General features: G+C 44.4%; 1 protein-coding gene across 2 annotated transcripts in view; it reads right to left on the reverse strand.

Moving 5' to 3' along the window:
* The window catches only part of RSU1 (Ras suppressor protein 1), a 171,392-nt gene that overhangs the window by 10,789 nt on the left and 133,137 nt on the right, over positions 1 to 27,466 (reverse strand). The window contains exon 9 of one of the 2 annotated variants that reach the window (XM_019746076.2): positions 6,247 to 6,265. The exons of the other annotated variant lie outside the window; for it this stretch is intronic. Within the exon in view, the coding sequence (XP_019601635.2) occupies position 6,265 (1 nt within the window). The 3' untranslated portion in view covers positions 6,247 to 6,264. Of the gene's footprint in view, positions 1 to 6,246; positions 6,266 to 27,466 lie in introns of those variants that run through there. 2 annotated transcript variants of the gene reach the window in all.

A 27,466-nucleotide genomic window follows, 5' to 3' on the forward strand; every position in this document is an offset into this window, starting at 1 on the left:
CCTTAGCTCAAACTGTTGGGAGGAAAAGTCCTTTCTTTTCTGTTTTAGTTGAATTAGGAGCCCAGATCTGCTGGCAGCCATGTTGACGTGTGAGAAGAGCCCGCCCGTGAGAAACCAGCACAGACAAAGCAGAACTCAAAGATGGAGAGAGATGGGGTCCAATGACACTGAGCCCCTGCATCATGCCACACCAGAAGTCTACTGTACCCCTGGATTACTTTTAGTATAAAGTAATCCCCACTCCTCTTGGGCTCTGTGTCTCTCGCAATCAAAGGAATGCCGAGTCCTGACTGACCCATCACTCTGGTCTACTTCAAAGAATAAATTCCTAAGAGAGGTCTTTTTTGCCCACAATATGTCTTGGACTATGTTCGTTTCTTTCACACCATTTCATTTCTTTGATTACTTGTTGTTTCCTGCTTTCCTGAATAGAAGGCTAACGCTCAGAGCACAGGAACCTTGCCTGTCTTGTTTAGTGTTCTTTCATTGGTATGCCACGGGCACGCAATGAACGTTTGTTGACCGACTCAATAAAAGTGTGCATCACTGCACTTACTAGGAGGTATTGAAAGTACCCAATTATGTGAATGTCTTCCCAACTGGATCATTAGTGCCTCTGAAACAGGGACTGTCTTAATCGTTTTGTTTTTTCCAGTGCCTGCCACACACGAGTCCCCCAATACATATTTACTGGTGGATTGAAAGAATATCTTAGCCAAGGAACATTTCCCGACAGCCTCAATTCCATGCTTATCAATTGATTATGTATGTTTCCCATCTAGAGTTAGCTCCTAAAAGAATACAAGCTGTTCTAAATCTTTGGGGCGGCCATGCTCTGCTGTGGAATTCTGGTTCCTACTTCAGTTTCTTATGTGGTTTCCTGTTTCTGCAGGGGTCAGAGGCTGGAAGGCTGAGGGTGAGACTGGGAGCAGTGAATGTATCATGGCACCATTTTGTGAGGCTGCTTGGGAGCCCTGGCTGTCATCCTTTCATGGAGATTCTCTTGCATGGTACTGTGAGCAGGGCTTTCCATGAAATTCCTTGAAGGTACAATGGGTTTTTACTGAATATTAGTCATACGTGATATTAGTAAGAACTAGCAGAAGATAGTAATTGCTTATAAAAGAGAATTAAGTTAAAATGAACATTATAAAAGCAGTGGGTTTATTTTTCTCTTCTTTTCCTTTGGACAAATTAAAAATCAGAATGAATTTTTATTACCATGAAAAGACAAGAGTCTTTCCGGCCACATGTGGTTCCTTCATGAACAGCTCAAGTTTGATCACAACCTCTGAAGTTACTAAGCTAGTGGACACAAGAGCAAAACTCACGCACTACTGACTAGACATTAGCATTTCCACACGAAGCTTCTGTGACATTTTCCATCTATTGAGTCATTTAAACTTTACGCAAGCTACCTGAGGGGTGCACATTTATCCTGTGGCTCTAGATATGATGATGTCACAAATACAGAGTTAGTGTGACAGAACTAGAAAGACGAGTGCCTAAATAGAGATGCCTTTACTCTTTCTCTGTTTCTCAGACAAGGACAGGTGGTAAAATACAGAGGTATTACTCCATCTCCTCCTCCTCTGTATGGCTAACAATGTAGACCCTCTGCTCCTGGGACTGTCCTTTCCTCTCAGTTTCTCTCAGCCCAGGTGACTTGATGATTTGACCATGGCAGGTGGCTCATGGGCGGATCAATGGAAAGCTAGACATCTTTTTAAATTTAAGTACAAACCTATAGGTTCCAGAATGCTGAGCACATAACACTGATTTGGGACTCAGCACACTCTGGAATTCATCCACAATCTGAGTGACTCTAGACACATGACGGGACATGTGGACTTCAACACGGGCGGGAGCTGGCATGTGTGCTGCCACTCGCCTTGCAATTGGTCAGGCGCTCTGTCAGACTGCACCACGTACACTCAGCGCAATGCTGCAACCTGGTCAGAGCCGGGCATATGGATGGAACTTGTGCACTTTACATATGAAACTTGTGTAGCACTTTGTTTATATCAACTCATTTACCCTTAAGCAAAATGATGTTAAATGAAACCTGACAGGGGATGCATCTCTAAGGTTCCTTGTATGTTCTGGTCTGATTATGGCATGATGCCTGAGATTTTAGACAGCACTGTATCATTTTGTCCCTCCTCCCTGTGCATGGATTTTCTGTAAGGTGGCTCACATTTCACTTCTAGACAGAACAAAGAGATTAAAAACAAAAAACAAAAAATCCTTAGGAATCAAAACCAGAAAGCATCCATCTACTGACACCATGCGACTCGTACTAGGTGGGTGTCAGTGCCAACTCGTATCCCTAGAACACAGCGCATGGAGTTGGTTTGTGCTTTCCGTCCATTCTAATCCCAAGCTTTGAACGGCTGGCCAGTGGTAAGGAGAGGCTGGCGGTAGGAAAGGAGCCAGGCTTTTGTGGGCAAAGAAACAACGTGGTATTTGGGAAGGAGCCCACAACTGTCAAAAGAACAATGGAGAACACATCTACGAGAGCTCAATGGTAGACGAGCCTTTGGATCCCACCCTTCATGTTACTTTCACTTGCATGTTTCTGAACTTTGTGGAAAAACATACTCCAAAAAGGCATAAAGGATTTAAAAAAAAATTCTTTTAGCCCTGATATATTCAGCAGATTTAATACTATATGTCATCTATTTCTTCCTAGGTTTTTTTTTAAATCAACGGTTTAAAGCATCACAGAGAAAGTTATGGTCTTCAAGTGCAAAAAGCTTAAAAACTAAGACACTTGTGGTTTATGCTCAAAGTTGCGAAACGGTCTACGAGGATTTTGTGCGTCAGCAATCAGTCTGGGTGGGGACCTGGGGAATGCAGTAAGAGGAGGGTATAATGCTGTCTCGGGGCTCAAGCCTTCGTTCTCTGATGCCCCTAACAGGCTTTGTCGACTCAGAGCAAAACTGTGGCTGTGGGCGGGGAGAGAAGAGCTAAAGCCTGTCACAACAGACCTTTCATCCAAGAATCTCAAGCGTTTCATCTAGGAATCTCACCCACAAAACACTCCTGGAAAGTGTCAGAGCATTCTAAATACAGATAGTAACAGTGAGGTGAAAAGCGTGAGGCTGAGGTGGCAGAGGACCAGGCTGGGCTGCCCTTCTGTTAGGGTTTCCAGTACGTCCAGTGGCTGTGGTCACCAGGGGGCCGATGTAATGACATGTGGGGAAAAATCACAGAGAGAACCGTTATCTCTAATATTAACACACCATGTTCTGTAACAGTGGACTCCAACGGGCCTACATTCTCACGGAACAATATTCTCCCCTGAATGGCTATTAAAAAGATTTCTGCCCCACATATTTTCCTGGGAATGGTAAAGCAAGCCCCTCTTCGTAAGTAGTGCCTGCTGTATTGAATATCTACAGTGATTTAATTTCTCCCCTCATAAATATTTCAGGAAGCTATTTTTTAAATCTTATTTTTAAACACGTTAGTACTTCCAATGTATAGAGACATGCTCTCTACTTGCACATGTCTATAGAATAGCTCCGTCCAAAATGAGACCCACCAACGTAACTTTAAATTTTCCAGTAGCTACATTTACGAAGCAAGAAGACACAGATGAAATGAACTTTAATAGTATATTTTATTTAACCCTATATATCCAAAAAATGATCATTTCAACATGTAATCAATATAAAGATTAATGACTGATTTTAGATAAATGATTCAAGATAAATGATTTAGCAAACATGCCATATAAATTCAATGATTTTTTTTTTTTTTTTGTACTGAGTGTCTCTGAAATCTGGTGTTTTACTTTTATAGCACATCCCAATCAGACAAGCTCGTATTCAAGGGCCACGTGTCATTTGCAGTCACCATACAGTGTTAACACAGAGACCATTTGAATATGGTGGAACCAAGCCATCCTCTTGTACTTAGATGAAAGGCATTTGCAAAGCTGATGGACCCTCTCTTGGCACTTGGTTACTTTTAATGCTTTATAAAAGGAAGGATGAATATATATATATATATATATATATATATATATATATATATATCATGTAATTTAAAAAAAATAATCTCATGTGCCTAGAGGTTCTTCCAATACCTTTCATTGTTTATAACAGTTCTGAGTTTGAGCCTGGAAAAGTCTTCAGGCCAATACATATGACTCCTAAAGTCCATGAACACTACTTGGTTGGAGAAAAGTAGTCAGTCCCTCTTTCTCCAAAGCAAGAGAACATAAAGACCACTTTAAGAGCCCAAGGTGCTCAGCTTGAAGCTGGCCAGAGAGCACAAGCCCGAGGCTTCATCAGGAGGGGCTCCAGAAGCAGCAGCTACAGGCCACGTCCTTCATGACTTTTGTCACTTCCCAGGCAAACTGGGCTTTCTCACCCAGCTGTGCTCCTTCTGAAGCGGCAAATACTGAATCTAGACTCTGGCACTCCACCCTGCTCCATCCCCAGTCCATCTCTGATGGCTGGACCCCAGAGTCTGGGGGGTGGGCTTCAGGGCGGCTGCAGAATCTCACTGCAGGTGGCCGCAAGGCAGGACGTCGCAATCCGGCTTTTATAAGAGGGAGAACAAGGTTCTTAGAAGAGAGAGGGGACAAGTATTAAATATGCTAGCTATATAAGGGCTAACAGTATTTCTCAATTCTCCAGTTCTTGTCGAGGTATTTTTTTCCACAAAACTCAGAAATACGAAATTGAAAACTAAAGGAAGAGTGCGATGCAAAGACCATCTACTATTGAGCTCCCACAGATGTCTTTATTATTCTTGTGACGAACACTGACTTGTTCCCAAAAGCTTCTGCTTCTTTCCTAGCCAAGACACAGCCCCTCGCCCATCAGGCTTGTTGGGGTCCCACGTCAATGAGGGCTGCTGCTTCACCTCTGGCCCATGTCGCCAGGGAGCCTCTCTCATGGGGGCCACTGTACAGAGAGAGTTGACTTGGGAACTTTCCTCACGGAGCACAGCGGGTATGACTTGTGATTACTGGCTGGTCAGCCTGGACTGCTCTAAGCCTCAGTTTTTCAATCTGTAAAATAGGAATTATAATCATGCCCATCCTGCTTACAGTTGTGAGGACTGAATGAGGACATCACATAAAGAGCTGATCACCGTGTCTGGTCACACATTAAACATAAACTTTTTATTTTTTATTACAACCACTGTTAAGAGAGGTTAGGTCACTTTTGCAGGATCTCACAGCAAATGTAAAAGACCAAGCCCTCATTTGCTTGATTTCAAATTCCAGCCTGGAGGGGGTGGGGGGGGGAGTGGTAGTGGGGAGGGGAAAGAGGAAAGGAGGGAGATAGAGACAGAGAATATAAATCTCTCTCCATGCTCAGTGCCTGTGTGGAAGTTAAAATGTCTGGCAAACTGTTGGAGAGACCTGGTTTTAAAGTTCATCTATAATACTTTGCAGCTGGGTAACCTTGGAGAACTTACCTAACCTCTCTGAACATATTTTTCATCTCAAAAATGGAACTGTTAACAATGGTACATACGTCCTAGGATCATTAGGAGGATGAAACCACATGAAGTGGTTATTAGCAGGTACCAAACAGCTACTCAGTCCACCAAGGCTATTTATTACACACTGTGCTCTGAACTGGGGTCGTCCATTATAAACTGGTTAAAGCCACAGAGTTGCAAAATGCCTTATGGCTCTGAGAGAAAAGTTTTACACAAAACACAGCTTCTTTCCCAAAAGATATATCTATCTATCTATCTATCTATCTATCTATCTATCTATCTATCTATCTATCTATAATACATATCTTTATATGTATGCACGTGTGTGTGTGTGTGTGTATATATATATATTGTAACATGTATGCTTGAGGAAAATAGCAAGTGGCAGAGAACATACGGTGAGAGCCTTGGCAATAAAAACTACCAACACGTTCACTTTCCTTACCCAAGGTGATCATCTGTAACGTATATAAATGTCTCATCACTATGTTGTACACTTAAAACTAATATAATATTGTATGTCAACTGTAATTAGAAAAATAAATAAAAAAAAACACACAAAAAGTTTAGTCCCATTCTGAGCCTGGTCTTTGTCGACTATAATACACAGCGGTGCTGATCAGACAAAGGGCAGCGGGGCAGGTCTTCTGGGAAGAAGGTGCAAACGCTTTGCTCTGTCCAGGGTTCTGAATGGGCAGCTCACTCGTGCTAAGGACAAAAATGAGGAAGGCTAGCAAGTCCATCTTCCGTTCTCCTTTCGCTTCAGCTCTCCCATTCACATGTTAAGCTGCTCTCAAATCTATTCAGAAGGGAACCACATTACGTAACAGTCAATAATCTTTATGGTAACGCTGCAGTGAAAGTGTCATTTGTCGTAATGAACACTGATCATAAGTTAAGCCCCTAGCTACTCTCTCTGTTATTTTTCATTATACTGTTCCTTGTTCTGTTATATTTCAGGAGTACTGAGGGAATTCAACCAACTATGTGTGCTAGTCAGCTCTTCGTTACTCAGATTAGATTCCGCTAAGATGCAATGGAGCGATTTGCAAACACACTGAATCTTCAGGAAATGCATCAGACGCTGGTTATGTGTTCTCCCCGGCCCATGCCAGCGGGCACCCCCTGCTTATCTGTCCTCTTAATTTGCTATTTTTCTCTCTATTTATCTTCCAATCAATGTATAGTATGGTTCTCTAGGCCCAAATCCGAGAGGGTATTATCAGCGTGCTTCTGGTTATTTTTTCCTTCAGTAATGACTCTTTGTTCTACTGGACGCCCAGAATAATGCTTCCCAAATCATCACTGCCTCTCCTACAGTTCTCACTTGCAAACACCACTCTGCTTACATTACAGTCACTCCCCCTCCAGCTGCTTTGAAGGGCACTAAGTCCAAAAGGCACATGAGTGAGGGAAAGCTGGAATTTTTCCATTTTTTTAAATCCCAATATGAAAAATTCATTTTGCATGTTGTATATTAAGCTTGAGCGTGGAGTCTCCATATGCCTGTGTGCTCCGTGTGCTTGGAATTGCTTATGAGCAGGTTGAGTCCTCGGGGAGAATACGTCACTGCTGCACCTCAGGTCACAGCACAAAGGCTCCGAGACCGCAGTGGCTGGCTTTCTGACCACAGCCACTTGCAGGCTTTCCCATTCTTCCTCACTGGGTCTGAGGCTGCAGTCCATCCCCATCTAACACTGCGCGTCATTATATTTCATTAAGGCCATTCGTTCCGATTCTGTCTGCCATCGTGTCAGAGAATAACTGAAAATATTAAGGATAAGAAAATGGCCACTGCAGGCACCAAAGGTCTGGGCTTGTCACCCTGGGGGTGGTTTTTAGGGCAGACTTGGCTGGGAACGCTGCCTTTTCAGGGAAATCTAGCTGGATGAGCTGAAATGTATTCAGACAGGCGTGCTGTAGTAACGCCATATTCTCTGTTACTGTACTTTTCTCCTGATATACATCGGAGAAAAGCTGAGAAGAAACTTTTATTACAATACCTATAGCTCTTTAAAAACAGCATTATTATCCCCCCCCACACACACACATGACACAGTGCTTCCCGGTGAGCGGAGCAGACCAACTATGGATGGATGTGAAGATCACATGTATGTAAACAGATATAAAATAATCTCACACCAGGTCATATTTCTTGGGAATTTTGCAGTTGTGGGGAGAGTGGGCATAGAGTCAAGTCCAGAAACACGTCAGAACTATGGGCAAGGAGGGCGATTCCTTTAAAGCTGATATATACCATCTGCACCTATTATCATGAACAAGGACAAAATGGATAAACCGAGTCCCCTTGTACAGAAAGGAAATAATCATGCTGAGTAGTCAGTTCACCAAAATCTCAGTTTCAAATTAGGTGTGTGTAAGGTAGATGTTAAGGAAAATTTGTCTTCGTTGGTGGATGTGAGCTTTTGTCTATTAGCTTTTTTTTTTTAATTAAATTTATTGGGGTGACAATTGTTAGTAAAATTACATAGATTCCAGGTGTACAATTCTGTATTACATCATCTATAAATCCCATTATGTGTTCATCACACAGAGTCAGTTCTCCTTCCATCACCATATATTCGATCCCCCCTTACCCTCATCTCCCACCCCCACCCCCTTACCCTTGTCTATTAGCTTTTATCTGTTCCTGCATGTGAGGTGATTTCCGTGCTGTGATCAGGGGTTGAGTAAGTAAAGTCCCCCTTTGGTCTCATTCTCCTGAGCAGGGGAGACATGACATGAGGTTTTCTGTTTGGTCTCATTCTCCCGAGCAGGGGAGATATGAGATGATGTTTGCTGTTCTGTCTGTGCTGTGAGGTGATGGTTAGCTTAGGGTTAAAGAAATTCTTGATCAGAGTTGAGAGAATTTCCTTTGTTCTGTCTGCTTCATCCATATCAGCAGATGAAGTGAAGAAGTAGCTAAGTTATATCAGGACGGCGTGACAGGCACGTTGCCAGGCTTTGGAAGGACTTGGGCTGATGGTCCCAAGCAAGAACAGTAGATATTGCTTATCCGGATAAATTGGCCCTTTGGCCGGATGGGCAACATTCATATCAGTAACTGCCGGACCCTCCTGGAACTGGCCATTTTTCCTTGAGAGGGGGAGGCAGGAACATAAAACTTGACTGTGGGGTGCATCAAAAGAGATATATAAGACAGACCTCAGGTGGACTGATGGATTGATTGCTGTTTCAAGAAATTGCTATTCAGAAGATTTGCTGTTTCAGGACTGCTTTTCAGTATTGGATTGTTTCAGAGTAAGAGATCGGAACTTGCCTCAACGGACAGCAGAGACTTCTTTTGTTGGTGAATTGTCATCATTCTAGCATCTTTGGGAACTTGTATGTAACTTGCAGCTTGTGGTATCAGAAGACTTGCTAACTTCCTAACTTCCAACAACAACAACAATGCCAACAGCAGCAGCATCTTGGGAACTAACAAGCAGCGGGTGTGGGAGATGCCTGAGTTTCTCTCAGCTACAGACCTGGCAAGGTTTTGATTCATAACTTTTCCAGTGCTGTTCTCCCCCGGTTTGGTGAGCTTGTGGCATCTACTGTAATAGCTGCTGTCCTATAGAGCTTATTACTGCTTTTGGATACTCCTTACTCATGTTATTTGTGTATTTACCCAAGCGATTTTTGATCAATAGTAAACATGCCTTGGGATCTCTTAAACTTAAATGTATGTATACTCCTTTGACATGACATTGGTATCAATGTATATAGTTTAGTCTTAACCACATTTACTTTCTGTCATTAGCACATTCTATTCATTGCCTGTGTCTTTTACTATTGCATATTGCTAAATAAGTTGATTAGACATTACTAAATAAATAGATTCATTAGCCCCACTCTAGCCTGTGTCCCTCCTCCGCCTTTTCCCCGCTCATCATTACAGTGTGAAAGCAGCCAACAAGTAAAAAGCATCAGAAACTTTTAGCAGATATTAAATGAAGAAACAGCCATCCATTTGACAAGAACGATACACCCCTAAAAAGAAAGCTCCCTAAAATGGTACAACAGTCACTGCATACGCAAGAGGAATCACTAAGGAACACATCACCGCACAGAAGCATAGAAGCGGCCGGCACCACCACCTGTCTGAGCCTCCTTTTCCGCATACGGAAGATGGGCTCGCTCCCCGCCACCTAACAGAGTGCTTATGAGGATGAAATGTCAGGGACTCAGCAAATCTGGACCACAAGGTTTACAACTGTAACCCCAACACTCCCCTCAACGCACCTCTGTCTGTTAGGAAGTACTGAGACATCAAGCATGAATGGAAAGGCATAAATGGAAGGATGTTTAAGTAAAAATAGCATCCTGGGAGATAACACTCAAGTGGTTTAAAACCTGTTCTGTGCCTTCTGCGGGCAAACAAGTACCTCCTCGGCTCACATGACAGCACACCGTGTGTTCACTTCAGTCTGTCAACCCGGCTCCAGGTCTGAGTCGTCACTAGTGAAAAAGGTGATGGTGACGTGGTCCACGATCAAGTACCCCTTGGTGACAGCAACATGAATAACCGCTGTCACTAAGAGCCAACCAATCCAGGCATGCAGCAAATTCCTTGCCCTTTCTTATTGTAGGTAAAGCCTAATTTCACCCCAGGGGCATCTGAATTAAAAAACAACAACAACAACAACAAAAACCCAGAGGCAGCAGACCCACCGCCTGCTTCCATCAGTACTTGTAATTTTGGCTGGGTATCCCGAGGAAGTATCTTGTGTGTTTCCTTCCTTCAACAGGAGCTAGCAGGCTGACGTCTGCCCAAAGGTGTGGCAGAAATCACATCACCTCTAAAAGGCTGCTGACTCCAGACACACGCCATGCACATCTGTGCATGTACAGAATACGGACATTCTTAGCTAGAACTATAAGGAACTGTGGCAGTAATCTGAACTGCATGGTCCTTCATTTCTTACTTACAAATTTCATTTTTTTTTAAGAATAGAAGTATATTTCAATACATTTAGAAATTCAGACGTCTCCCACTTAAACATAACATCGGCTAGTATTTTGTCAAATTTCTTTCAAGCGTACATCCCAAATATTTTTTTTTAAGCAGTAATGATCATAGTTCATAATTTTATAATTAGCTGTGTTAATTTTAAACGAAAGGTATAGCACTATTTACCACAATCATAAACAAAATTATGGACTGGCTACCAATGAATCTAACCTGCATTTTGTAATGAATGGAAACATTTATTTGGGGACAGACTACTTCCAATATTCTGCTTTAACAGAGGAACAATTTCAGCACTGTGGTTTTAACCAAGTCACTGAATCTATTTAAGCCTCAGTTTTATCATTGGGGGAGAGGGGAAGAAACAGGGATGATATTAACCAGCATAATTAGACTTTAGTGAGAGTTAAAAAAGTAACACATTTAAAGCAGTATCTCACAAAAAGGTAGGTCTCCACTGATGAAAATAGTGGCTAATGCTGAAGTCATTTCTCAAAGGATTTTTGCAAAATGAAGCCTATCTGCATATAAGCCAGAAACACATGAGGAGGGCAGGAAAGATCCCGTCTTTCATTTACCAAGGACATCCCTTGGGAGCTGACCACCAGTCGGTACAGCTAACTTGCCTCGATAGTGAAGCGACTCGGTGTGAGCTGAGAAGGTCTCAGGAGGGGCCAGGGCCACTTCTATTTTCCTATAACAAGTGAGTTTTAAGCATAGTCAAAAATGCTAAAACATGGTCTCAAAACTTGCAGCATATAGTTCACCACTGAAGAACGTGGACATCAGGGGAGCTGAATCCCGCAGTCAAAAATACACATGTAATTTTTAACTCCCCCCAAACTTAACTACTAATAGCCTACTATTAATTGGAAGCCTTAACAATAACATTAACAGTTGACAATGAAATAACCTGGAGAAAACAAAATGTTATTAAAAAAATCGTAAGGAAAATACATTTACAGTATTTAAGGAAAATATTTCACATATAAGTGGACCCGTGCAGTTCAAATACCTGCTGTTCAAGACTCACCTGTATTTTAAATGTGCACATGTAACAAAGTAACAACTTAACAACAGTAAAAGCAACATACTGACATGAGTATTACAAGGTGGCTCTCAACCAGGCACCATTTTGCCCTCCATTAGGGGCCATTTTGACAATGTCTAGACACATCTTCGATTGTCACACCTGGGGGTGTGCTACCCGCATCTAGTGGTTACGGGCGGGGGATGCTGCTAAACATCCTAGCACACAGAGGACCGTCTCCAACAACAAATAATTACTGGGCCAAAAAGACCGACAGTGCTGAGGCTGAAAAACCCTCGTGTAAACAAAACTCACAAGTAAAATGCAACTTGAGGTCCTCGATGAATATTAAAACCGGGGAGAAACGGGTCTCTTTCCCTCAGCCCCCTTTGGTATGACATCCTCTCGACGCAATGTTTTCCAGAGGTTCTGTGAGGTGGCTGTGCATGCACAGATGCAAGCTTTAAATTTTAATTACTATGCATGTATTTTTTAATTGCACGTGATGCTAATTTATGACTTGGAATACTGCCATACTTTTTTTCTTTTTTAATTTGAGGATGTGAATTGATTTCAGGAAAAATATTAAACCTTATAACAACAAAGGTGCTCTCTGGATACGGCAAAATCACTCTCCATGAACAGTGTTTCCATACTTATTTTGTCTTTTGTATAGATTCCTCTCACATGTAGCTATTTAACAGATTCAATCAAGGCTGATGATAACATGAAGTCAGTAAAATTCTCTAGGTTACAAAAAAGAACAGAAAAGCACGGGTCCACTGGTTCAAAGGTTTCTTTTTCTCTGAAGGGAACTGCGCTTGTCATAACATTCAAGCATTTTAGAGCCACAGTTCCAAGGATGGCAACTGATTAGGACTTTACAACAGCAGACAGGGTTCCAGAAAAGCCTCAGTGAAAAAGTGTTTGAGTTGGGAATCAAGACTTCAGGATGTCTGGATTTATTGAAAAAAGGGGCTGTGTATAAATGAGGGCTAGAGAGAGTTTACACGCACACACACAAGTGCAACCTGACTGAAAATCAGCACTCAGGTAGAATAGATGTGAGAAGAAAGAGTTCAGTGGCAGAGCACGAGGGCAGAAGTGCACATGAAATAGCTCCCTAAGATGAGCCTGTGTCTGTGAGATATAAGCCCTTGTGAATAACCACGCCTCAGGCTCAAAGTTAAGCAGTCTTCACCTAGCGCTCTGCTTTCCTTGGATCATTTGACGGAATCGCTACCCTGGAAAGTCTGAGGGAACATGGAGAGTTGCAGACGTCTGGGTTCAGGCCCCTCTGCAGGAGAAGAGCCACAGCACTGCACCAGGTGATCTAACACAACTGTCAATCCAAAGGTACAATTCAGCAATCTGAGTTTCTAGGGATGAAATTAAGAGAGAACTATAAATTGAAAAGCAATTTGAACTTTAAAAAGAAAAAAAAGAAAAAAAGCGAACATTAATGCTCTACATCAGGCAAAGTCATAAGAAAGTACATTACAACTCAATCTTCATAGAATCTGTCTTCCGCTGCCAGCGATTCAAGGAACTGGAATCCAGTGGATGTGAGCGCATCAAGAGATTAGAACACGGGAACGTGGACAGGGGTTTGGAGGTGCTTCACAGGGAGCCCCTCGTCCTCGGCACCATTTTATTAAGGAGCTGAGCGTATCGAGTCCCTGCTTCAGCCACGGCCACCACCTCTAGCTGAGGGAACGAAGTCCCTACAGGACGCCATGTTCTGGTTTGATTTTTGTGCTGTTGATTGTGCGATAGTTATACCCGCATTAACCTGTTTAGAAAACGAACAAGAACTTCTCACCTTCTTATCATTACACATTTTATTATTGTCTATGTTCGTGAGGTTATTTGCAGCGACTGGATCGGTATGCCAGAAATGGAATATACTGGCGTCTGTACCACTGGCAACGACTCCCAGCTTCACTTTCAATGCCATCGTGTTGGCAGTTTGGAATTGGCCATGGGAGGCGTGTTCACACCAGGGAAACTGGAAAACACTATAAATCATGGGTTGATACATGTTGCTATTGAATATCGAGGCTTAAGAAAATGATGGGAAATATGTTAACGTAGATTAAATTTAAAAATATATTTGGCATATGATTACTGCACCATGTCCAGCACAAAGACATTACGCAAAAATTCCCAGGTTCAAAAACACGTGTGTGGAGGTATAAGCAACAGAATCACTCATGCACCAGCTGGGGGCGGGGGTGGGCAAGGGCGGCACTGAGGAGCCGGCTGGGCCTGCCAGCCGGATGCCCCTTCCTTCCCTTTCTGGTAAGACTGGCCTGCTCCCTTTCCTTGCACCTCTGTGGACTGTCCATGCATCACCATCCATTAGAAATCGTGTCCCTCCCCTTCTGAGCCCAGCTCTAGTCAGCCCCACAACTTCTGCCATGGTCACTGTTCCTTCCTCTGAATTCCAACTTGCCAGGCTGCTGAGGCGGGGGCCCCTCAGCCTTTCGTCCATCTCACCACACCTGGGGACACGCCACCCTGCCATCACCGGTGACGGCTGGCTCCTGTGACCCTGGCAGAGGGACGGCACCTGTGTAGTTTGGAAAGACTCCCGCCCACCGCACTGCCACCCTCCTGTCACACTGCTGATGCCACCCACGGCCTGTCCTGAGAGGTGGGCTCTCTGCGCGGGTGTGTCCGTGATTAGGTGGAGACCCTGACGGCAGCGGCAGTGCCTTATAAATCTGTCCGCAGAGCCTGGTCCCGTCACACAAAGTATCCGTAATAGGTAATTGCTCACGGGCTGACTGATTAAAAGAGGCGCAGACGTACTCCCTTCACAGGTTCGTCAGAAGACATATCCCACAAAATTGAAGGATACAGCTGACTTCCTAATTAATATTAGTCACTTGGCTGTTCTTAATTAAGAACTCTCAAATAAAGACCCACCTTCCCTCCGTGCCAAGTAGGTATCGTCTTCATTAGTATTTAAGAGCTGTAACCACAACTTCATTTTTATGCCCTCTTCTCGGCCCTGCCAGATGGGAACATTAGTCGCATAGTATCTATTAATATAATAAACAAAGACAAGTGCAGGAGGATGGGACATTCAGGCGTAATCAGTCACTTCTACTCCTTTGGTATAAACTTTACAGATCAGCTGAAGGAAGCTTCCTCGTGCCTCTGTCTGAGAGGAGGTGGCCGAGGTTTGATGCAGAAAGCAGGCCCTCTCTCCTGGTCTCCACCTACAAAGGCCTTCTGTCCCCTGGGGGCCCAGTGTGTCCCCACCAGGCCTGCCACCCGTCAGCTCTCACGGTGCCCCGAGATGCAACACTCCACGCTTGCCGGTCCGGGCCTCACGTGCTCTTGGAATGGGTGGGGTGTGCAATTTTTAAACTGGAAAGGATCTCCAAAGACAACAGCTCATGGCCCTTTCAAGATGGTCACACAGACCCCGGGAACAGCAGTGTGTCAGGGAGAGCCCAGTACCCAGTGTGTTGTGCTGGGAAGTGTGTAGCACTTGTCTGGCTCCGTGAATGAGCATCACTGATGAGCTGGTGAGGGTTCCCTTCTTCAAGGTCCTGAGTGACCCTTCCTGGTGCAACCATGTCCACGTTCACTCTCACAAGTGTCCTCGTTTGGTTAATAAATTACTGGGTCACCCTGCTGATCAGGTCAGGAGAAAGTAACAGGAAATCAAGGAGAGGTGGGTGAGGTATCAACAGGTTACACACACGCTGCTCCTGAGGGCACATTCCAGCTCTCGGGAGCGGGAATAAGATCTTCAGCTTTAAAGTGATGGGTTTCAATTAATTTGAAACCCAGTTCTGCTTCTCACAGGCCTGGGAAGAGGCCCAGACTCAAGCTTCCTGATTTTATGCAGAAGAAATAAAAACAAACTACACTGCAGGATTGCTGTGACCATTAAATAACATGCGAAGCATCCAGACACAGTAGATGGCAAGCAATGGGGTTTTCAATAAATTTCAAGAAATCCTGTTCCTCTTACGAACACAGTTCCAAGAAATGACCCATCGAGCCTGCACGTGTTTTAACGTAGTGATGCTGGCCTGTCTTGATGCCTGAGGGACGATGGAGCAGTGGATGAGACACAGGGATTCTGGAGTTACAGCCACTGCTTCCTGGCTGTGTGCCTTTGGGAAAATTACCGAAGCTTCAGGTGCCACATGTGAAAGACAGACAAGAAAAACCACACTATTCTTCCTCATAGGATTGCAACGCTTCCTTGTAGACTTTCTGAAAATCTGGGAGATATTTATGGTTTTCGTAATGATTGGGGGTTCTACTGGCATTTACTGGATGAAGGTTTGGGATGTCCTGTCTTTCGATAAGCAGGACAGACCTCCAACATGGAGATGTTTCCTAGGGGACACGACTTCTCAGTGCCCACTGGACACTGCAGGTGTGCGTTGCAGCCCGGGAACTCAATCTGCCTGAAGTATGAACACGACTTCTGTCCAGTATCCATGTATACTGGCTATTCCAGCAATGCGATTTTCATGCAAATCGAGGTGGAACTGTATTTTGTTTTTGCAACTTTACTAAGAACTGTTCGCCATTTCGGAGAATCATGCCACTGACACTGAGACCATTTATCATTTTTGAGGAACTAGTACATCACATCTCTATCAGTCTTCAGTTAGAGCTGTCAAATTCACAGACAGGATGTCTATGCACAGATGCCAACGTTTGACTACTACTTCTCATTCTCTAGTGTGGCCAGGAGAAAGCATTTGTATCTTGAATATATTCAACAGTAAACCGTATCCCTTTTATTTCTCCACTATGTTATAGTTGGAGAATTAGAATGACTTTTTTTTAAAAAAAAAGAATTACACGTGGAGCAGGTCATGTTTTCTACGCAATCTGTTTCAGAGTGGTAGTGGCATGACACAAACGTTAGTTACATAAAGGATCTGAGAGGTTTGAGAAACAGTGCCCTTTCTCAGAGGGCTGGTGTGAAGACTGAATGAGGGAACTGAAATTAGAGCACTGAGCACAGAGCTAGCACGTAGGAACTGCTCAAGAAACATTAGTTACTATCACTATCAGTCACGTTACTAATGACCATCTTTTCCACCTCACAGGGCCTGACTAACCACGAGTATAAAATGAAGTTCACTTGCTGGTTCTCCAGATCCTCCATTCAGAGGTGAGACGGATGAAGGGCATGTTTCTTGCCATCACAGGGAGACTAATGACGTATGGCACGACGCCCAGAAGGAAGAGAGATTTTTCCCAATAGCTCTGACACTCACCGAGGATGCTTCATTAGCCTGTCTATTACAAACCACTTAAGACACATATTTATTGATAGCAATCTGCCAATTGATTAAACATCTCAATATATGAAGCTGACTTTACATTAATTAGCAGTTTGGAGAACAAGATCCGAGAAGTTAGAATGGGGAGGATTGGAAATCCTTTGTTTAACCTTCTGTAAAATATTAATATCAACACGTTACAAAATCAGAGTTAGTAATAATCTTTCTCCATATCAGAACACATTATGTACACACATGTATTAATACACTTACATTCTCACATTTCACAGTAGACTCGACTTATGTTATAATCCATTTGTTTTTTACATAATATTTTTTCCAAAATAAACCCTAAAAACTTCACTGAACACATAATTTAACTCCCTCTAAATGAGCTAAGCTTCAATTTTCACTTAGTAGTTAGAATAAACCAAGAAATTTTACATTTTGTAGTCTATGTTATATAAAATTTTGTGCATTTAAGAAATAGCCGTATGAGACAGGCAGGAAAGGAGTCTGTTGCTGAATACTGTGTATTTCTTAACAACAAATACGAGTAATTATTTTATACGACACGTATGACTTTTCGATTTGGAGTTGTTTTATAGGAAATGTGAATTTTTATTGGAAAAGAAGCAAGGTGTCCTGCAGTTAGCTCCAAATGAAAACCTTGAGAAATCTGGTTTATAATTAAGTTTTCATTCACCTTCTCTCTTTTTATCAATTCTTACTTTTTTACTAATTGCATTTTACTGTTTGAACTCCCAAACAATCTAGAACGATTTTTCCGCCCCAGAGGAATAAAAACCATTTCTTCTTCAACTCTGTAATCAAAAGCAAGGTCCATGGGAAGGACCTTCTTCTACAGCGTCTCTCATGGCCAGGTCTTTCTCATTCCCCCTGTACGTCCCATTCTGGCCACCTTCACCCTTGGTCACAATGTCACCAACATCATGGTCACGAAGCCCAGCAGCACAGGGTTCCCCTGGGGACCCGCCATATAGGACATGCTCCCCAAACCTCTGCATGCTGTGCACGTATAGATTCTGATTCAGTGGGTCTGGGTGGGCCTGAGGTCCTGACTGCTGACCAGTTACCAGGAGATGCCAATGCCGCCGGCTCAGAAGACTGGACTTGACTGAGTACCAGGGGCCAGAGGGTTGCATCATCATTTTCATTAGTGAAGGTTTATCACTGGCAATGAGAACACTGCATCCTCTTTGTCTTGTGGCACAAAATAGTCAATCATGGGAAATGGAAAGGGCTTCCTGAGTTCACGCCTGCGAAACGATCGCATTCAATTATTTTGATTTTTTCTCACCCACCACCATGCAGGCAATGGACCTCTCCTTTGTGACAGCTGCTGTGGCTGGAAAGCTGATGAGAACAACACTACTGGAAGGGTTCTTTCCATTACATAGAAGATCTGGATTCAAACCTCATCTTCACATTCAGTGATGTATCAACTTGGAAAAGTTAATTTCTCTGAGTCCTAATTTCTGCGCCTGTACAATGGGGACATACATTCATTATGATGTATTACAAGGGTAATAAGGGAACCTCCCTCCTAAGGTTGTTGTGTTAAATGAGATCATGTTTGTAGGTTGAACACACTGCAATTGCTCAGTAGACGGCAGTTTTTATTATTGAAATACTGCCTCTGACCTAGGGCAGCTCACATGGTATTTTCATTTTTGTCCCAAATGGCGGGGGCAAGGGTGAGTTTGGTTGTGTTTTCTTCTCCATTTTAGTAACAATAAGATTGGATTAAACTTTAAAATCACTGGGGGGGTGGGTACCCATTAAAGTAAAAAGCATAGATTTAAAAAATTAGGATGACCTAAATAAACTCACTTTGTTTAAATCTTACTTTACAAATGATAAATTAGGCCTTGGCTGGGGCACACGAGTTGGCAAAAATGACAGAGGTGGTCAGTGGCAGAAGCTTGTTCAAAACCTGCAGGAGAACACTGCATCCTCCCCCCCATCCAGGCTTTTTTCAGACTGACTGCATCACTCCACCAAAGTCACACAGAAGCTCTCAAAAACTGACGGAATCCAGAGACACCTATCTGATTAAACTGCTGGTGTCAGTATGTGGTTTTCTAACCGTCGAAAACGAGGGAGTGCAAAGTTATGATTCTTGTGTCCATTCATAAAAGGGACGTGCCGAGTAGGTCTGCAGGTCTAATGCACCGCCGAGAACTGCATCCGGACAGGACATGTCTTCTTCACAGTGGTGGGTTTGTTGTTCCTGGCACTCGATGACACTCAGTAAGTTTCTGGGAACCAGTGAGGGAGTGAACGAGCGTGTGAAGCAATGAACAGGGAAACTCGTGAATGCACCAGATGCTCTTACGGGTGGCACGGCCCCTGCCCTCCTCACCCCTGCCAGCAGAGCAGAGCTCCCAGTCTCTGCCGGACCAAGCGGGGCTCTGCCACAGCCCAGCTTCTCTTGAGCAGAACTAGGACAGACGAGAGGCTCTGAGTGTCTTTATACACAGAGGGCTTTCCTCTCTGGCTCATGAGAGGAAGAAGGGAGGTCACTGAATTGCTACATGGTGAGAATTAAAATGATCAAGAAGTTGGAAAAGACCAAGAGACATGAGATTTCATAAGTATGTTTCTGTAAACTTCTCATTCGTCTTGTCTTGCATTCGGACCTTGGAAGCAAGAAAATGTTATCACGGAATTCAACCAAAGTGTAATTGGAGAAAAAGTTCAGGGACTTTAAAACAGCCCCTTCGAAGAGAACTGCGTCCTCAGCCACAGGCTGTTCTGCCACAGAACACTGCAGTTTATTTCTATTCCCCTGTCTTTGCCTCTATTAATTCCCCCCTGAGAAACAGCTCATGCGTGGAGACTCACTACACTGCAGCGTCCCCAAGTAAAACCTATAGGGAACTTTATGCTTCTGCCCCACAGTCTTATCTGAGATGCACCATTAATTAGACACATTTACTTTTCATATTTTTATTTTACATCAGCCACCTAATTTAACAAAAAAAAACAATGAATCACTGAACTTACTTTGAGGAAAAAAACCTACTTTCAAAAAATCCATGGAATCCCCCCAAAGTCCTCATGGGCGCCTTCTGTTTACTTAGTCATTCAAGATTTTTCTAGAATGTACAGTTGGCACATTGCCTGGATCATATCATAAACCTTGCTAAAGAAAGCCAGCCCATTCGCATACCTACATGAAATGCATAGGAAGTTTCCTGTCCTTACTTTCCCGACATTTCTGCTTTCCCCACTAATACTGGGTCCCCTTCCTACTTTTTTTGATGCTATCTCAATAGATTTTATCATCCATTCTAATGATCAAGGGCCCGTCAGCCATGTTTGCCCCCAACGAGCACCAGTGAGAGCACCCCCCTCTTGTGTCACACAGCTCCAGGAAGTACCCACCTGCCTGCCTCTCTCCACCTCATTAAGTAGCCGTGGAGGGGCAGAATGAAAGGCCAGCCAAAGCCAGTATTAGCGCGGCCGACTCCCAAATCGTCCCTTTGTGGGCTGGGCAGCTTTGTTCACACCATGGCCCCACATTACAGGTGCGTTTCATGATTCTTTCTCCAGTGGTCATGATGCATTTAATTGAAAACAATTCTTCCCAGGAAGAAACGGCTAGAAGGATTTCACGAACCTGGGACATAGCACGAAGTCCAATCGGATAATCAAACTTAGAAATTCTGAGAACACATCCGCAAATGTCACCTCCAATGTAATGAATGCCGGTTCTCTGCTTTGCATTGAACTATGCAAACGAAATCCCTTCTATATTGGAAAGTAACGATTAATTAAGGACTTATTCAATCCCTTTCCCCACAACCAGAAATTGAGTAGCTTGAACCCAGATCACGATTTAACACAATCCAAGTTTCCTGGCCTAATCTAATCTGCGTTGCTTCCAGTTGTTCAAAACAAACAAACAAAAAATTCCTCTCATATTTTATGTTTTTTCACTTTTACCAACAACAACAGACATCAACAGATTTGGGATTACGGGCCTCAAAGGTTCCAATCATAATTAGCACCCAACTGTCTGCCAGCAAACCGTTCCCTGATAATTAATTCGGCCATCACAGAGAAAACTGTCATGTTCCATGGGAGAGGATCAGAAGACAAGCTTTAGCATGAGAGCTGCAGTGCCATCATGGGCGGGGGCGGTTCAGAGCAGGTCTCCAGAGGGAACAATTCCGAGCACCGAGATGATTTAAGCCAGGAATGAAAGGGCCCAGGGCGCAGGGGGCCGGGTGCTGCTAGCAGGGCAGAGCGCGCGGTCACTCTTCAGAGAGCACACGTGCCCAGTGGCATTGCCATCAGGCCGCTGGCCTGCTTTGGGTTTCCGTAAGGCTCACAATAAAAGGAAATTGGGTGGGTGGGTGGCGGGGAGAGCGTTCACTTGAATCATGGCACCACCAAAGGAGGATTTCTAGAACACCTTCAAACTCCAGTGGGTCCACCGTTACTTAACAAGAGCTCACTGATGCTAGTTTTGCCATGTTCATTTAAAAGTAAAAATAGCCGTTCAATAATTATGCTTACAAGCAGGTGGGGGTGGGGGCAGGGGAAGAGTGAAAAATTCACCAGCTGGTGAGGAATTCAGTTCACTGTCTATACCACGGGGATACTACCACTGTATTTCATGGAGTTCCTTTCATTGTGGGCCAGGGGTCCCCCCCTAACCCTACCTTTTATGCCCCTGAAGAATGTCTGCTTCCTGTTTCCATGCTACTACCCCCCACCTGGCACAGAGTGAGCGCCCCAGAAATGTTTATTTTGTCCATTCTCAAATTTGGGTTGGTCTGAGTCAGAGGAATGGGGTAAGAAGGGATCTGAACTGACAGACACTGGTGGCAAATGTGACAGGGTGTGTGTCTGGAAGCCGTCCAGGGAAGCAATGGAGCTCATCTAATTAGCTGCAGCCATGGCTGACAAGCTCTTCCGCGTCCTCTCTCAGCATGGGTTCCGCCCCGAAAGGGTGGCGGTGGGGGGGAAATTATTCAATGCTTATGTCTGTTATGCTATTACACATCAAAACCGACATTGGGAGCCCTCATGCCTTCCCGAGACAATGTGAAAAAGAAAAAAGCTCACAGTATTTTCTTCCAAAGTTTTTTTCTTGCCTCCCCTACAAACAAAAGCCATGAAACAAAACTCTTACCAACAAACGATACACCAGATTTAGAATTCTACGTAAACAATGGAAAGCAAATGCTTTCTGAAAGCCTTATAAATAAGCTTGAAGAAGCCAAGCCTTTTCAAACTCTTGGTCCTGACTCCTCAGCTTCTCTTTTAATTGGAGGTAACACTTATGATGGATCGACTCCATAACAGAAGCCACAGGCATGAGTCTACAGGAGCCGAGCAGGGCAGCTGAGGACAGGACACTGGGGACATTCTGCATTCACAGGGTCGCCAGGAGTCAGAGGCCACTCAATGGCAGGTAACAACAAACAACCTACACCTCCTTGGTTTACTAGCAAGAAGTTGGACATAATATTAAAAAACCCAGAGGACTTAAAAAAAATCAGTCCCTATTTAGGGTTTGAAGGGATCCCCCACTTCATGGGGGCATTTGTGGGCTAAAGCACGCAGACTGCAGCGCCACCAGCATCCTGTTACAAGGCCCCCGCCAACTGATTCTCAATGAATCCTTCCTACGTTAAACCCTGAGTTTACTCTAACTCTTCTGGACAAACTGGGAAGACAAATACAAATGCGGGAGCTCTTCTGCTGATGACATTAAAACTCTTGCATCTTTCTTGTACTAATAAAGCTTCATGCCAGAGCCAAAACTTGTCAACAGCGCTGGTCAGCATCACATGGTACTACTTACCAGTTGGCTGGAGCTCCTGGTTCCTTTAGATCAGAGTTTCTCCATCCCAGTGCAAATACATTTTTGACCAGATAATTGTCTGCTGAGGTGAGGGGGGCTCTCCTGTCCCTGCAGGACATTTAGCATCGTCCCTGGTCCTGACCCATTAGATACCAGTAGCACCCCCACACCAGAGGTGGCAACCAAAATCTCTCCAGGTTGCCAAATGTCCCTGGGGAACAGAAGTGCTCTGGTTGAGAATCGCTTTAGGATTACAAGCAAATGGGCTTTGAACAGATATGAAAAATACAAGCCCAATGTGAGAAAGGAATCATCTTTCTAGAGCAATTAAAGATATATCGGGGCCACTGAGGATACAGTGGTCCCTGACTGGGGGGGCGAGGGGGCACAAAATATGCTTATTTGTGGTTTTTCAGACCACCAAGAAACAACAGAAATAAAATGCTATGGTGCCCGTGACACAGCCCTACCTGGGAGAGAAACCAAACCAACCAGGGCTGCCTGCCACCCATGGAGCTGGGTGCACTTTAGTTTTCAGATTGTTGCCTCATGTCACAGAAGAAGGTTGACACGGCACTGGCCTGGTGAGGTTGGATCCTGAGGGAATGTTCTGAAAAGCACATGCAGCCTACAGTGAACGTGCTGAGGCAGGGAGTTCCCGGTCACTGCAGGTAGTCACGGGGAGGCCAGGTGACAGTCAGGACAGAGATGCCGTGGCAGGGACTCCACATGTGACAAGAGTTTGGCCTACCTGACCTCTGACATTCACATCCCACCCTCCAGGGGCCTTCGTGCGCCTCTCAGCGCTCAGACTCTTCCGAGTCCCTCCCGAGAAAGCTGTGAGAAGCAGGACATTTGCCCTGCCCTGGGGGGCAGGATCTCACAACCCCAGGGCCCCAGAGGGCGACGGACCCCCCACTGGACATCTACCATGTACACCAATCACAGCTTGGTCAGGGTTCCCACCTGGCTCGGATGTATCACCAACTGGTTTTCCCCTCCGCACTCCTAATTCTCATTAACCTGGAAGACAAATTGCACAAGTCTGTGATCTCACACTGGTGTTCAATCTGTCTTTTCTAGCACCCTCGATTTATCAGACGGTTTCAACCCAGTGAACAGTGACTCCTCAGTCTTTGCCGAAGTGTACCCTTCACCGGGCGGTGCTGAAGGACGGCAACGGCGGCCAAGGAGCCGCAGATGGAGACCTGCACCATCGTGCACTTAAATGTGCTTACAGACAAGGCCTGGCCCAAGATGGCAACGGGGCTTTCGCTGGAGGGAAACAGAAATTTTCTCTTCTCTTGGCTGGAGAGAGCCCAGGGAAACAGCACGTGCCTACTAGTTCTGCAACATTTAAGAGAGGCCAATGTTTCGTTTCTCTGGTTTCAAAGGAAGCCACAGCGATCCAAACTGCGGATGTGTAAGCAGCTTTTCTTGAACCATCCAATTGCATCTCCCAGTATATGTTCTAATGAAAACAGAACGGGACCTACACATAGGTGTACAACTCCTCATATTAAATTTGGAGTGGAGTCTTCTATTGCCTCACAATGTTTTCTTTGAAAAAAATATGTTGTTTTCACAGGCAACCGTGTGCTTCACGGAAGCCTAATTGTTTTGCCTCTGCACCTTATGTTCCAAGATTTTTTTCCTGTGTCCGGTCAACTCCCACAGAATAAAAATGTGCAGAGATGTGGTTTTCTGTTTATTACCATGGAGCTGTGTTTCACCACAGTCCACAGAATGTAGGACCTGAAAGAGTCCTTGTAGATCACCTAGCTCGTTTCCTCCATGTAGTTTTTGGGGAACTTGCGTCTGCAGAAGCTCAGTGACTTTTCTAAGGGTAACTAATGGCTAGGCTGAGACTCTGAATTTCCACTACTTGCTTTCCATTTACTGTGGCTTATTTTCCACCCAAGGGAATGAAACATTTGCCTGGTTACTTTTGCAGAACCACTTGAGGAAACAGGCTGTTTCAAAGTTAAATATACACCCATTCTATGACCCAGTGGTTCTAGGACTTTACCCAGGAGAAATGAAACTCTGTGTCCATAAAAAGACTTGTACAAGAATGTTCACGGCAGCTGTATGCTTAATAGCCCCAAACTGGAAACAATATTCATGTCCAACAAGAGACAAAGGGACACACAAATTGTGGTATATGTCGACCAGAGAACAGTGTACCCTGTTCCCTGGAAGACATATACAGCACTTCACAGATATCCTGGGCGAGTTCTCCTGATACAGTAAGGAGAAAGAAGACATTTCAATCCTCTTGGATTTCACCAGGAGCCCTCTGTACCCCTGGCCACCTCCCCTCATTTCTTCAGGTGCCGCTTTCTCTTTGTCCTAGCCAACGCTGTGGGACTGTCCTCTCTCTCTGACCTCTGGTGCTATAACACTTCCTCCCCCAGCCTCCCTCTCAGCTGATGACCTTGCTTCTTATTTCACTGAGAAAACAGAGACATTCCGAGGAGAAGCTCTGCCCAGTCCACACCTACCCAAGTCTGCACACACCGTATGCCTCGCTACTGTCCCTCTGGATGAAGAGCCTGGACCCCGACCTGAGGCCACCTGCAAAGCAGGTCCCAAGCCCGTTTACCTACACAGTGACACGGCTCCAGCAACTGTCGCCTTTCCCCTCAGCATCTATCACTATTTACATTAACAGGAGACACACGGCATCACTGTGCACCTTGAAAACACCATCCCTCAAGCCAGCACCCTCCTCCCGCTATGGCCCATCTCCCTGCCTTCCCTTGGAGCAAATTCTCAAAAGACTTATCGGTGTTGAACCCAAGATTCCAAACTAACCACACTTCCAATTCCAACTCCACGTTGTCACCAAAACAAGCTCTCAGCTTTGATAAGAACTCCACAAGGTTGACTCCAAAACCCAATCTCATGTCGTATCTTCCACCAATTACTGATGGCAACTGGCAAAGCTGATCATTTCCACCTGAGACCCTTTAATTCACACGGTTCCCGAGGACACTATGCTCTCTTGGTTCCCTTCACGACTGGCGTCTCCTTCTCCGTCTCCTGTGTGGGCTTCCCCCTTAAACACTGGGTGCCCGGGGCTCCGCATCTGCACTTCTCTTTACATCACTCCCCTGGTGGTTCCCTGCAGACTCACAGCTGCCAGCCATCCTGTCCACCACTGGCTCTCATGTTTGCATCTGCAGCCAAGACCGCAGTCCTCTCTGCAGACTCAGAGAGCCACCTGCCAACCGAATGTCCCCTTGGCTGTCTGAGGGCAACTCCCCTTAACTATTCCCAAACCACCCCCACTCTCAAATCCACTCCATTCCCAGGCTCCCCCGTTTGAGCAATGCCAACTTCAATCTTCTAGTGGCCCAGCTGTTCAGGTAAAGTCAGACCTGACTCTTTCCTTTCCCATCCCACATCCAGTTCATCAGCAACTTCTCTCAGCTTCCATCGCTTGAAGTCAATACCTAGCGTTGCACTACTTCTCATCATTTCCACAGCTGTCACCTGGGCCAGGGCACCATCGTCTCCTACACAGGTCACTGCAATTGCCTCCAAATTGTCTTGTCCATTCTCCTTTCTACATCCCGGGAACAGTGAACCTTCTAAAGATTAACCGTATCTTCCATGTTTCCCCGAAAATAAGACCTGGCTGGAAAATCAGCTCTAATTCATCTTTTGGAGCAAAAATTAATGTAAGACCCAGTCCTATATTATATTACATTATATTATATAAGACCCAGTGTTAAATTATATCATATCATATTATATTATATTATACCCGGTCTTATATAAGACCCGGTATTATATTATATATTATATTATTATTATATTAAAGGCCAAGTCTTATAGTAAAGTAAGACCAGGTCTTATATTAATTTTTGCTCCAAAAGATGCATTAGAGCTGATGGTCCAGCTAGGTCTTATTTTCGGGGAAACATGGTTGTCACTCTGCTGTTCAAAACACACCAATGGATTCCTACCTCCTTGAGAACAAAACCAAACTCTGGCCCCTGCCACCTCTTGGACCTCACAATGGCCTCACGGCTGGGCCAGGAGCCTGCTTTTCCCTGGCTGGGCGCCCCTGCCAGCCCTACTTCAGAGCAGTCTTCCCCTACATTTCCACACATCCTTCAGGTCTCTGAGGTCTCTGACACGTCCCTGCCCGTCCTTCTTATTACCAGCTAATGTAATACCCATGCATTTGTTCACTGATTGTCTCTCCCCACTAGAATCTAAACTTAAAGCTTTGCAAAACCTAAGCTAAAATATAGGGAAGGGACTGTGTTTTATCCCATTGTATCCAGGTCCAGGAACAGACGCTACAAATACCGGTTGCGTGAATAAATGAGTAACAAAAGAACATCATGCTTTGGATTGAGTGGAACATGTCCCTTCTACTTCCTACAACCAAAGTACTATGAAGAAATTGCATTATCAACAAATTAGCTCGCTGAGACCACCGCTGAAGAGCTGCATTTCTTCACATCACCGTAAGAGGATCAATAGCACTGAATCAAACCATGAAATCAAAATAGCATTTATGGTATACAAAGTTACTTATTAATTCAATAAACATTTACGAATAGCTACTGTGAGCACAAACTAGTTAAAAGAGGGAAAATCAGGCAGCTGGAGCCAGAAGGCGGTTTCTTGTAGGGCAGGCTGTCTACGTAATTGTGTGGCAGGAATTTGTTGGGAACGCCACTCCCCTTTGCCCCCCCCCCCTTTTTTTTAAAGTTTAGACCAATCTGGAAAAGCTGACTGTGGAAAACTGAGGCATCATACAGATAATTAATTATAGGGCTGCACTAATATAAAGAAAAGCCATGCTAGGCGTTAGGAACTGTGAACATGTAAAAAGCAGCACAAACACAACTAGAGAAAGCCCTGAAACA

Source organism: Rhinolophus sinicus, linkage group LG02 (genome assembly GCF_036562045.2).
Source record: "Rhinolophus sinicus isolate RSC01 linkage group LG02, ASM3656204v1, whole genome shotgun sequence".
NCBI lineage: Eukaryota > Metazoa > Chordata > Mammalia > Chiroptera > Rhinolophidae > Rhinolophus > Rhinolophus sinicus.